A 14,464-nucleotide genomic window follows, 5' to 3' on the forward strand; every position below is an offset into this window, starting at 1 on the left:
CATTTCTAAGTTTTTTGCACGAAAAAGTATGATGGACATGTGAGATGGACAGACAGTTTAATAGTGAAAGTTGTTGTAGTTGTTGCCTTATATGAGCCACGCCATGAGAAAACCAACATAGTGGGTTTGCGACCAGCATGGATCCAGACCAGCCTGCGCATCCGCGCAGTCTGGTCAGGATCAATGCTGTTCGCTTTCGAAGCCTTTAGTAATTAGAGAAACTGTTAGCGAACAGCATGGATCCTGAACAGACTGCGCGGATGCGCAGGCTGGTCTGGATCCATGCTGGTCGCATACCCACTATGTTGGTTTTCTCATGGCACGGCTCATATAATGTAAATAAGAACATAATAAGTTAAGTTGCCAATCTATGTTTGCACACAGTCACCATAGATCCCGAAGGGAACTATCTGGATGTGCAATCCAGTTGTTGAATGAACATGTTAATTTTCAGTGTTGTCTCCCTTGTATCTACCGTATATGAAGTCTCGTAGCAATAGATCAATGCCATTTCAATGTATATACAATGAGTCCATGGTATATAAAGTAAAAGAGATATATCTGTATAAATATGTGTTGAAAGTTTTTCCAAGCACTTTTAGAAGTAAATAGTCTGTTATATATTTGCATTATTTGTTTTTTTAACCCTTAGCCTGCTAAATTTCTATAATGGACTGGTCCATCATTCAATCTGGACAATACCATTTATTATTCGAAGGGGTGTTCACTGAAAATTTACTGACTGAATAGCGAACAGTGCAGACCATGATCAGACTGCACGGATGTGCAGGCTGATCTTGGTTTGCACTGGTCGCAAAGGCAAATGCAATTGCTGCCAGCAGGCTAAAGGTTAATTGGCAGAATTAGGTACCTGTAGAAAATGAAATGGGGAAGAAATTTTTGCCATACTTATCAGTGTCTTTGCAAATGAGATACAAAGCCATACTAACTACTGTAAAATCATTTAATTTCATGGGCATGAAATTTCATGGTTTTGGTCAAAACGACGATTTCATGGGGATATGAATTTGTGGATTTCAACTTTTGAACATAAAATGAAATAAGGTAGAGGTCAAACTGTCTTACTCTTTGGCTAAGTATAGCCATATACTGACCGATTGTGTTATTTGAATACTAGTCTTATAATCTATGATTTCTATCTGCAAGAAGATCACTTAGGGGGCTCTCCACCGCCCGGATGAAATACAGTCTTAGTAAAGATAACTTATCCAAGTATTGTGGTAATTATTTTTGTTTCAAATGTATGGAGGACTCACAAAATTTCACCTGTCCAACACTGATGTGTAGGTTTTGGTATAAATAGTAAAAGTTCCTTTTATTTATGGCATAAATTTCTTTCCCACAATTAGCAACATGTGGTACTTAGATGCTTGATGTTTGCTTATGTTTTGTTTTTGATTTTCATTTTTAGTGGGACAGTATGCCATAATACATGGTAAATATACTTTAAGTTTCCATTTTACATATATATATATATGTAACTAACATAACCTATCCTTAGTGTCCTATTTAAGTGGTGTAGCTGAAATATGAGTCTCGGCTTTTATAAATTAAGTTATAAGAATCTGTGTCACACTTTAAAAAAAAGATTTGTGTCAAGTCATTATCTGTGTCTCCGTATATACTTATTGGACAGTAGAAAAAGCTTTTTTTCCCTAGGTCATGACAGGGTCAGTTGAAAAATTGAATGATGCCGAGGAATAGGGCAGTAATTCAGTGGATTTGGGTGGGTGAGTGGGGGCTTTAAATCACACCAAACTAATTTTAGCCCACATGTCAACTTTCCAGCCCTTTCTATTGGAGGAAGACCCAGGTGCTTCTTTGGCAATTTCTGTGCAGCTACGTTTATATGTATGCTAATATGGCAATATCACCTGTATCAAGCTCTTGGCTTCCCCTGCTGGCTAGTTGTACACACTGAGTATAGGTTGCAGATTCTCTGAGTCGTGATATCTTTAGTGACTCGACAAGATACCCCCTTATTAGAAGTTTGGTACAGATAGTTAAAACAGTTCATATTGATGCACTGAAAAGATTTTTTTGGTCATCTAGTGGAGTATGTGCACATATCATTTCTTTACACTGTCAGGCTTGTTGTATCAGAATTAGATGTGGGCCTGACAAAGTTTCCTATATTAAATATCAGACCTTATATACACAGAAGACGGTTTTAATGGTAATAGCATTTAAATCATCCCAGCAAAAACCAAACCTCTCCTTACAGTGGTGATTGGCATTTTATTTTAATGGTTTTCATTGTTTGACTTTTATTCAGTACTGTGAATCTTAGCTAGAGTACTTAGCTTGCTGCTGATAAATGAACTTCTATGTTTTATGTAAATAAATGGAAATTTACTCAAGATTTCACCTTGAAATTTTCCTGCACTGTTAGAATAATGCTGCTTGCACAAGAGACTAGACAAGGATATATTTTTTTAGAGGTGAAGGTCAGTTAGACACACCAGTATAATTAACACATTTTAATGTAATATTGGTAAAATTGCATGTCTGTACAAATGTACCTTAATTAAATACTGAATCATACCTACCAATATATTAAATTGTATAACTGGTATAAATACATGTATATACAATCATGTATAACATGCCAGTATATTAAATTTTATTCAGGCATCTGTACAAATATATATACGTGTATGGCATGTCACTGTATAACTTGTATAACCGATATATATATATACAAGAATACGTATAATATGCTATTAAATATGATTGTATAATTATGCAGTGTATATAATTTATTATACAAGAATTTACATGTATAACCAATTGTTTAACTGGCATGAAGGCAGTTATAGTTGCTTATCACACCACTTTGTTTTACCTCTCCACAAGATTGTAGCATTTTCATTGGTTAAAAATGTGGTCACATGATGACCCCATTATTTATATGGATGGTCAGTAGATTTTCATGTCTGGTTAGGCTAAAATTAAGTGATCAATAAAAAAAATCAGTTATCGGGTTTGTTAGTGACGGAAATAGTATGGGGTCATTATGATGAATATGGAGACTCGGCTAACACCTTGTACCACCACCCGCTCCCCTATTTATCTTACTTACATCTCAAACTTCTGCCGAGAGAATAATTAATAATGATAAGCTCAGTATGTCTGTCATCAGTTTGTCTAATGAGACTTTGATTTATCCATGGATTTCAACCTTACTTGAAGACTGGCACCTCAAGCGTCAGATCCTGATGGAAACGAGGAGCTGTCATAATTCAGAATTCTAATATGACTAGGCAATGCTTAAATCATCACAACAGTATTATGTCGGCATCACGTCAACGTGATATTTAGTGCCATGTACGCATGGAGAAATAGCACTTTTGAATTTGATCAAATATATTATTTAAAAACAGGTTTGAAACAAAATGTCACATAGCACAAATCTTGATTAATTTACACACACTCAGAGTTGGTAATTCGCTGTGCAGATTAATTTGCCATCATTTGCGCTCAAATTGAACTATTCTGCAAGACGTATTACCATTTCTGGTCCAGGTGTGTATAAACAGAGGAGCGTGATAACCTACCATTTGGCACCATACATCCGTGAAGAAACAGTTTTTTCACATTTGATATAAATTTCACAAAGACAAGAATCGAAATAATTTATAGCAAAACTGTGTTTTAACATTATTTATACACTACTGCGGTTATACGTCGTACGAAATAATTATGCTCGACATATAACAGCCCATCGTGTATAAATAGTGTTAAAACAAGTAGTTGTTTTGCTAATTCAAAATACACATTATGTATCCTTCTGGACAGGAAAAAAACCCACTCAGATGTCATTTTCATGTGAAATGGATTATATTCTTTTTGTGAGTCTGTTTTGGGATGTTTTTGACTTTGGAACTTGTTTTTAATTGTTTTTAAAGCCAATTATGTTTAAGAGATATTTGATTAATTAAAACTTTTTTGACAGTTACTGGTAAAACTGGTAAAAGTTGGTAGCCAAAAGATAACAGGCTCATGCATGCAGAAATGATTTAACTATAACATGTTATATTTTTCATTTGACACGGAGGTAACAACTGCTGCATTCCAGTTTATGGAAGAAAATGGTTTGAACTGTCAATGACTATGCTAATAATTACAGCTAAACATCTTTATATTCATTTTTAATTATTATTGTTCCTGTCCACAATCCATGATCTGTCAGATATAATCACAACTATCTAATAAGAAGCCCTCCCCTCGTCCCCTCTTGTGAAATGAAAGAAAATTTGGTAATTATTATTATACCAGATTTATATAGCACCCTTTTCATGATCAATTTCATGTTCAAAGGCACTTTACATAGTTCAGATGCAGCCACACAGGGCGCATGATTCATCCTCTACTAGTACAGACACAGAGCAATCTGACCAGAGGGACAGAGTGAGACAAAGCCCCCACGACAGAGAGATCAGAAATAAGATATAGGCTTGAACGGCTTAGTCTAGCTTGTTGCGAATAGACAGCCTGGTTCTTTAACGTGCCCAGTGTATAGCACTGATACACGCAAGGATTGCCTGGGTTCTTGACCAGTACACCTCTAGTTGGGTGGGAAACACTGAAAAACGTTTCTGAAAATTCCCGAGTAGCTGCCGGGGATCAAACCCCCGACCTCAGGATTGGAAGGCCAGTGTGCAAACCACTGAGCTATCCACCCACAGGTGGTCACTTATAACAGTTAAAGTTTTGCTGTTTGTATAGTGGACGCAACTTGACCCCGATGGTTGACCTTTGTAATATAATACATAATGAGGCACAACCTATTATTGAAAAGGAGTGTACGTAAAACACGAGCTCCACGAGAAAAAGGAAATATAAATTTGAGTAAATATAAATTAATGTATTGGAAAGTTTTAACTGATCAAATGTAAGTATATATACTCTGATACTGCACTGTATACAAACTCATTCCATATAAATATACACGGCTACCCTAAGCACCCTTGATTTCTACAATGAAATAATCGATATGAATAATCAGCCTAAGGTCAACCATTGCGGTCAATGAAAATAGATCTGGGACCATTCAAGACAGGTTTTATAGTTGTGATCTTTATTCTGTAGTGGTCTATAGTAGAGTTTTGACTACATAAATATTTAAGACTGCATATAGAAACCCATGCCTCCTCTCCTACTGTATGTCTCATACCATCTGCAGACATTATAAAAACACTTGTTTATTATATTGTATCTTATTTATTGGCAGTAAAAAGGTTCTTATGGCAAATATTTTGAAGGAAAGAGTTTTACAGAGAAATTATTCACTAAAAACTTCATAATGAATATTACCCATCAAATTAAATAGAGGAAGTACAAAATAAACTTTCAAAAATAATTTTTTATGGCCGGTTCACTACTATATAAGTGTCCCCCCCCCCCCCCCCCCCCCCCAATCCAATATACAACTCCCATCTTATCTGCTGCTTATCAGCGATTATGTAACCGTAACTGATTAGAGGGCAATTAGCATAGCAGGGACCCCAACTAGACCATGAAGATGTGTGCAGTGAAGTTGAAAGAAATTAATTTTTCTTCAGCGAATGTGGAATGATATTATATAATAACTATTACTTTAATGTTATAATAGATAATAATAATAAAATAATCATAATTATTATTATTATTATTATATACAGGATAATAAAATATACAGTAATAATATTGAAAATAATAATGATAATAAAACACAAGTATAGTGAAAACTTCATGAGTTCTTTGTGCTGACAAACAATATTTTTCCAATTGGAAATTGATTTTCTTGTATTCATGTAATCAACATTATTTAAATATAAAATTATTGTGTTCCATCTATACTCAATTTTCATTTTCAGTACGTTGCCAAAAGAGACTTTTTCATGCTTTGCTTTGTAACTTTGAAATGCACATTCTGTTTTCAGTTTTAGACAAATGTTATTTACAGTATTCTGTAAGCTTTAGATGAGTGAAAGTCACATTTTTCTGAAATATCACAATTCTCCAGCCAGAATTTGAAAAAATAAAAACTTTGCTTTAACGATGATGTGTTATTCTGCTGAAACTTCTGATTGGCCTATTACAACATTATGTTTCAATAATTGTATGGTTGTGCTGAGAAACCATGGTTAGAGCAGTAAATGAGATTTGTGCATGTTTTTCCAACATTATGATGCAGTTTGTAATGATCAGTTACAAGTAGAAGGAATAGCACAAGTTTAAAATGATCTTAAAGTGTTGATAGTAATTAAGGATGATGGTGTTTCTCCATGCTAAACTTTCACTTGATAAGATAATTTTCTAGCATAGTCTGCATTGTTAAAATGACTGAAATCATGTTATGTAAGAGACATTATGTAAGGATGCAGCGAAATTGATGTTACAAGTCACTTTTGCCCCGTTAAAGTAAAGTATATATAATCTGAACTATAGCTCAAACAGTGATACACCATGGAATGAATAAATTATGTGTATTATAACATGGGTGCAGCCCGAGATATATGATAATTATACGCATCTAAATGACAGTGATTTTATTCAAGAGAAAATCACTGTTTTAGATATATTATTTAGTTTTTAACATGATACGAAGAACTACAATGTTGGTCATTGGGGGCATCCACCGAATATTTGACTGTTTTTAAGTTGTATTCATTCTCATTACGCTGCCATGATGTTTGACACTATGACATAATTTTGACATGTAAACAGTCATTTTGTTGCATATTAATTCGGGCTGCATTAGAGTAATGGGCAAAGTCAATTTGAGATACAATGTTTTATGAAAGACAAGTACTATGCCCCAACGATAACTTGATATTTACAAACATGACTATAAATAGATTAAAATGGAACATAGGGAATTCAACATTTTTCTAACATGTTACAATCTAAATATTTCTAGATTTTGTAGCAATTGCAAATTAGCTTAGTGGTAAAGCATGCAGTCCATGTTAAACAGATCCTTGCCGTGTGGGTTCGAAACTCAGCATCGACAATAACTTTTTATTTCTCATAAACATGTAGATTCCTTCATAAACTATGTGTCAACACAACAGAGAAGTATCTTAAGCCGATATCATGGCAGATCAGAAAAGTTTAGCATTATATTAAAGATGATATTGACTAAATGCATGCATTTAAGCCATGCAAATAATAAACATACTGTTTTGTTATATAAAGGCATACATACAAATACAAACCATCAAAGAAAAAAACAAAAAATACGGAAGTAAAAATGAAAACGAAAAGAAAAAAAAACACAAACAGACAAAAATTGAAAACAAGCTCACGAAGATTCGAACCCACAAAATGATTTGCTTATATTCAATTGCTATCTGCGTTTTACCTGACTGAGCTATGTTTCCATATAATCATAGTATATTTAAGATGAAACAAATATTAATATTTACTTAGAAGGTAATGTGTAAGCATTATGGGTTGGTATTTCATCGGTTATCATGAAATAGAATCGTCCTTGCGTTTCGACGGGAACCTTGTTATCGTTGGGGATTAGTATATAATGAATATTTGAAAACATTGAATTATATAATTTTAACATGTGGACACTAGATGGAATATATAAAATTTGGTGCTCATAAGTGAAAGATACTATATTACTTGAAAACAAACAAACTCCATTTATTATGCTTCCACATTTATGTGGGGGGCATTAATATATGAGCGTTGCTGCTGTCTGTTCATCCCGAAATCTCGTGTGTCCATTAATTTTACTCTTCCTTCACTAAACAAGTGAATGAAGTATTGCCATGCAATACAAAGTCCCCTACTGGAAGGCACCTAATTTTTTCTACTGCAGTATAACATAATGAACTGATATCTGTCAATGATGTATAAAAAATATTGTACTACATATACAATATGTTATAACATTATAACAACACACTTGGATTAAAATGTGCATATATAAAAACCCACAGTTGTTTTCATATTGAATTTTTTTGGCTGATTATAAAAATGTTATCATGTAAGTTATTTATAGTAACAACAAAGGGAAATTAATCTTTAAAAAAAAAAAAATAAAAAAAAAAAAAAATAATAATATAAGTCCACAAGAAACTCTTTACCGGTCAAAATACACCTAAAAATTGGATGTAACATGCATGCTGTACCACAGAAAAGTGGTCTCGATTTTTCTCTACCGCCAGTAATTAAAAAGTTAAAATAAAATCTATTTATAGTAACAACAAAGGGACGTAATTCTAAAAACAAGGGTGCCTCATGGTGGTGAACATTTGGTCCAAGTTACATCAAAATCCCTCCATGCATGAAGAAGAAATGTTCCGTACAAAGTCATTCTTGAATTTGACCTCTGACCGCTAAATATGACCTTGACCTTAGACCTAGGGACCTGGTTCTTGCGCATGACATGTTGTCTCATCCAGGGGAATATTTGTGCCAACTGATATCTAAATCCTGCTTTGCATGACAAAGTTATAGACCGGACAGGAAAAAAATCCTCTTGACCTCTGATCTCAAAGTGTGACCTTGACCTTTAAGCTAGGGTACTGGGTGTTGCGCATGACACATCGTCTCATCATGGGAAACATTTGTGCCAAGTAATATTAAAATCCCTTCATGGATGGCAGAGTTATGGACGGGACAGGAAAAAAACTGTTGACATTTGACCCCCTATTGTGACCTTGACCTTTGAGCTAGGGGTCCGGGATTTGCGCATGACACGTCGTCTCATCATGGGGAACACTTGTGCTAAGTAATATTAAAATCCCTTAATGAATGTCAGAGTTATGGACCGGACACGAAACAGACCCTGTTCATGCTATGTTAACATTTGACTGCTAAGTGTGACCTTGACCTTTGAGCTAGGAGTCTGAAAGTTGTGCATGACACATCGTCTTATTATGAGGTACATTTGTGCCAAGTAATATTAAAATCCCTTCATAGATGGGAGAGTTATGGACCGGACAGGAAAAAAGCCTTGTTGACCTTTGACCTCCAATTGTGACCTTGACCTTTAAGCTAGGGGTCCAGGTTTTGCGCATGACAAGTCGTCTCCTCATGGGGAACATTTGTGCCAAGTAATATTAAAATCTCTTCATGGATGGGAGAGTTATGGACCGGACAGGAAAAAAGCCCTGTTGACCTTTGACCTCCAATTCTGACCTTGACCTTTGAGTTAGGGGTCCGGGTTTTGCGCATGACATGTCGTCTCATCATGGGGAACATTTGTGCCAAGTAATATTAAAATCCCTTCATGGATGACAGAGTTATGGACCGGACACGAAATTGCGGACGGACGGAATGACGGAATTACAGAATGACGGAATGACGGAAAGACGGAATGACGGAAAAGAGCATTCCTATAGTACCCAAAACTGGTTTTCAACCAGTAGGGGACTAAAAAGAGTTAATCATATTCTATTATCTAGTGATACAGACTGGAAGCAAAAGCCCACTTTATTAGTCCCCTACTGGTTGAAAACCAGTTTTGGGGACTATAGGAATGCTCTTTTCCGTCATTCCGTCTTTCCGTCATTCCGTCTTTCCGTCATTCTGTCATTCCGTCATTCCGCCCGTCCGCAATTTCGTGTCCGGTCCATAACTCTGTCATCCATGAAGGGATTTTAATATTACTTGGCACAAATGTTCCCCATGATGAGACGACGTGTCATGCGCAAAACCCGGACTCGTAGCTCAAAGGTCAAGGTCACAATAGGAGGTCAAAGGTCAACAGGGCTTTTTTCCTGTCCGGTCCACAACTCTCCCATCTTTGAAGGAACTTTAGTATTACTTGGCACAAATGTTCCCCATGATGAGATGATGTGTCATGCACAAATCCCGGACCCCTAGCTCAAAGGTCAAGGTCACAATTGGAGGTCAAAGGTCAACAGGGCTTTTTTCCTGTCCGGTCCATAACTCTCCCATCCATGAAGAGATTTTAATATTACTTGGCACAAATGTTCCCCATGAGGAGACGACGTGTCATGCGCAAAACCTGGACCCCTAACTTAAAGGTCAAGGTCACAATTGGAGGTCAAAGGTCAACAAGGCTTTTTTCCTGTCCGGTCCATAACTCTCCCATCTATGAAGGGATTTTAATATTACTTGGCACAAATGTACCTCATAATAAGACGATGTGTCATGCACAACTTTCAGACCCCTAGCTCAAAGGTCAAGGTTACACTTAGCAGTCAAATGTTAACATAGCATGAACAGGGTCTGTTTCGTGTCCGGTCCATAACTCTGACATTCATTAAGGGATTTTAATATCACTTAGCACAAGTGTTCCCCATGATGAGAGGACGTGTCATGCGCAAATCCCGGACCCCTAGCTCAAAGGTCAAGGTCACAATTGGGTGTCAAAGGTCAACAGAGTTTTTTTCCTGTCCCGTCCATAACTCTGCCATCCATGAAGGGATTTTAATATTACTTGGCACAAATGTTTCCCATGATGAGACGATGTGTCATGCGCAAACCCAGTACCCTAGCTTAAAGGTCAAGGTCACACTTTGAGATCAAAGGTCAAGAGGAGTTTTTTCCTGTCCGGTCTATAACTTTGTCATGGAAAGCAGGACTTAGATATCAGTTGGCACAAATATTCCCCTGGATGAGACAACATGTCATGCGCAAGAACCAGGTCCCTAGCTCTAAGGTCAAGGTCATATTTAGAGGTCAAAGGTCAAATTCAAGAATGACTTTGTACGGACATTTCTTCTTCATGCATGGAGGGATTTTGATGTAACTTGGACCAAATGTTCAACACCATGAGGCACCCTTGTTTTTAGAATTACATCCCTTTGTTGTTACTATAAATAGATTTTATTGTAACTTTTTTATTACTGGCGGTAGAGAAAAATCGAGACCACTTTTCTGTGGTACAGCATGCATGTTACATCCAATTTTTAGGTGTATTTTGACCTATCTCTACCTGGTAAAGAGTTTCTTGTGGACTTATGTTATTATTATTATTATTTGTTTTTTTTTTTTTTTTTTTTTTCTTTTTTTTTTTAAAGATTAATTTCCCTTTGTTGTTACTATAAATAACTTACATGATAACATTTTTATAATCAGCCTAAAAAATTCAATATGAAAACAACTGTGGGTTTTTATATATGCACATTTTAATCCAAGTGTGTTGTTATAATGTTATAACATATTGTATATGTAGTACAAAATTGTTTATACATCATTGACAGATATCAGTTCATCATGTTATACTGCAGTAGAAAAAATTAGGTGCCTTCCAGTAGGGGACTTTGTATTGCATGGCAATACTTCATTCACTTGTTTCACCTCTACAACAATAGATATATCCTGATAATATCATATTGTTTTCAGTGAGTTTATAACTGCTGTCTGACTTAAGCGATAACATCTATCATCAGAAATAGAAAAGATATAAAGCTAATCTTCTGCTGATGTTTTTGAACAGACTAATTCTATCAATGTTTTCAAGGAAATTATCATTGGTTTCTACATTCGGTTCCTAAATTTGATAGTTTATGGTACCACAAATCACAACATATTGAGTTATAGAAATATTTTGGGTGACATAATTGTCTGGGCATTTGGTGCTGTATTCATACCCACATTTTCTTGGTATTGTTAAGGAAACGAGACAGGACTGGTTTATTTGTATTGATAGTCAGAGAATGGTTATAATGACTGCTTTACAATACCAACAGCCAAAGGAACAGAGTGTTCCCAATTATTAGCTCACCTGAGCACGAAGTGCTCAAATGTGAGCTTTTGTGCCCTGTGTCCGTCGTCGTCCGTCAGTCGTCCATCATCAACAATTTGACTGTTAACACTCTAGAGGTCACAATTTTGGCTCAATCTTAATGAAACTTGGTCAGAATGTTACCCTCAATAAAATCTTGGATGATTTCGATATTGGGTCATCTGGGGTCAAAAACCAGGTCACCAGGTCAAATCAAAGGAAAGGCTTGTTAACATTCTAGAGGTCACAATTTTGGCCCAATCTTAATGAAATTTGGTTAGAATGTTACCCTCAACAAAATCTTGGACAAGGTCACCAGGTCAAATCAAAGGAAAGGTTTTAAACACTGTAGAGGCCACATTTATGACTATATCTTAATGAAACTTGGTCAGAATGTTGATCTTGATGATCTATAGGTCAGGTTCAAATCTGGGTCAGGTGGGATCAAAAACTAGGTCACTAGGTCAAATCAAAGGAAAAGCTTGTTAACACTCTAGAGGCCACATTTATGACCGCATCTTCATGAAACTTAGTCAGAATGTTAATCTTGATGATCTTTAGGTCAGGTTCGAATCTGGGTCATTTGGGGTCAAAAACTAGGTCACCGGGTCGAATCAAAGGAAAAGCTAGTCCACACTTTAGAGACCACATTTATGACCATATCGTAATGAAACTTGGTCAGAATGTTAATCTTGATGATCTTTAGGTCAGTAGGTCAGGTGAGCGATACAGGGCCTTCATGGCCCTCTTGTTTTTTTTTTGGATGTTCACAAATAGTTTTTGTTTACTTCTATCCACAAAATTAAAAGAAACATATATTTTTAAATACTTTTACATCAAAAATCCTTGAATTTATGGCCATATGAAACAGCCATTTAAGCCAAACCCAAAGAATTTTTTGTCAATGAAATTAGAGGTTTTCATGATATACTTTTGACTTAAAGGGATTAACATAATCTTGTTTCCATTTATATCTATCAGTCATTTTTTACTTTAAACAGTTAAGCAGTTTGTCAGATTTCTGTAGGTACCTGTACGAGACGATCACAAGGTTTACAGAATGATCTAAATTTGGCAGAAAGAGAAAAGTTCTGTTGTACATAAAAATAGTATTCTTTATTGAAATATGGTCCTTTGAGGGATACTGGGTATTTATCAGTTTTTTGTGGAGGACTAACTTTCGTGGATTTTGTGGTTCATCCTAAAATTCCCAACAAACAAGTAAAATTCCCATTCATTTTGTTTTGAAATCCTGCATGAAATCGAGAAATTCATATCCCAGCGAAACAGCAGTTTTTTTTAAAGCACAAAATTTCATACCCATGAGCCCATGAAACTGAATGATTTTCACCTAAATTAGAGGTGGAGAGTGACTGGCCTTTAAGGAAGTTCGTGGTTCACCTGTCTGATGTTGGTAGCGCAGTGAATATCTATAAATAGAACTGGAGAAAATTACTTGCCTCTTCCAAAAACTGTCGGTTTTTATTCCCTCTGTTTCAGGAGGCTGCTGCCCATAAACTTGATAATTGGCATTTAAGGGAATCTTCTTGTGCAGTAAATCTGTCAATGTTCTTGCACTATGTTCACAGTGGTTGGCAATTGCAGTAAAGTGCATTTTGTAGACAAACTGACAGAATTGGTTTTCTGCTGTAAGATTTAATTGCATTAGTTCAACAAAAACAGAATTAGATTTCCTGGTTTGGGTCAAAGGAGAACTTTCCATTTGTCTTTTTTTATCTGAATATAAAGTCAGCTGGTTCCAAACCAATTTGGAGACCAATATCAACACTCTAGCATCTGATTGGATACTTCAGAGCTCTTTCTCGAAACTGACCAATGGCAAGGCTGCATTTTGAGACTGTCTCCAAATATAATATATTAAGCTGCATAACATAAGAACCAAGCTATAAAAGAATTTCTTTTAATTCAGAATGAAGATCTATTTTGCACTGGAACCAGTGTGCTTTTTAACCAGATTTTTCAAAATTGAAAACCCTGTTATTAGATAGTGGGCAAATGGGCAGGGTCAGATTCATAATGTCAGCTCAATATCGGGATTGTACATGGGACTAGTGGGGTCAAGGGCAGCATTTCGAAAATAATCACTGTGCATGCACAGTGATGTAAGGTGTTGATCTTATAATGGAGCTGTTCAAATGCCAGTAATGGCAGTTCCATCATTATGAGCCAAATAAGTATACCAAGAACCATAACTTTCTAATGCATTCCTTTTGCACTTTCGAAAGTAGTATTTCTTTTAAGGTCCCCACATTCTTTTAATACTAAAAGAGTTACAGCTTTGAAGCTTTGTACAATATAGTCAGTACAGTATGCCAAGTATCATAAGGATCTCAGAAATATAATGTTAGAATAATGTCCCTTTTTGTACTCTAAAAAACAAACAGTCTTTGATCAAGGTCAACATTAGTCATTACTAAATTTTGCAGTTTGAAATTGTTTGAGCTGGTTTGAAAAAAATTATTTTCAAGGAAGTTCAACATCTCATGTCTTAAAGATTTTAACAGGACTTTAGAAGATAAAATTACTTTTTAAAAAACTGTGGATTTTTCCGCTCACTGCGCTGTAAGCTCCAACCTAAAAACTTACTTGTAATAAAGGAAATCTCCTTGTGCAATAAAACTCACAGTTTTCTTCCATTATGTGCACAGCAGCAGACAATAGCAGGTTAATTAAAAATAGCAGACAAACTGACAGAATTGTTTTCCCTCTGTAAGGTTACAT

At 35.6% G+C, this 14,464-nt stretch overlaps 1 protein-coding gene across 2 annotated transcripts in view; it reads left to right on the plus strand.

Moving 5' to 3' along the window:
* LOC128557743 (solute carrier family 12 member 6-like) overlaps positions 1 to 14,464 on the plus strand; it is a 127,824-nt gene that overhangs the window by 1,807 nt on the left and 111,553 nt on the right. Inside the window, exon 2 of one of the 2 annotated variants that reach the window (XM_053545916.1) lies at positions 1,433 to 1,456. The exons of the other annotated variant lie outside the window; for it this stretch is intronic. Coding sequence (XP_053401891.1) covers positions 1,433 to 1,456 — 24 coding nt within the window. The remainder of the gene's footprint in view (positions 1 to 1,432; positions 1,457 to 14,464) is intronic. 2 annotated transcript variants of the gene reach the window in all.

The sequence above is a fragment of the Mercenaria mercenaria genome, chromosome 6, assembly GCF_021730395.1.
Source record: "Mercenaria mercenaria strain notata chromosome 6, MADL_Memer_1, whole genome shotgun sequence".
In the NCBI taxonomy this organism is placed as follows: domain Eukaryota; kingdom Metazoa; phylum Mollusca; class Bivalvia; order Venerida; family Veneridae; genus Mercenaria; species Mercenaria mercenaria.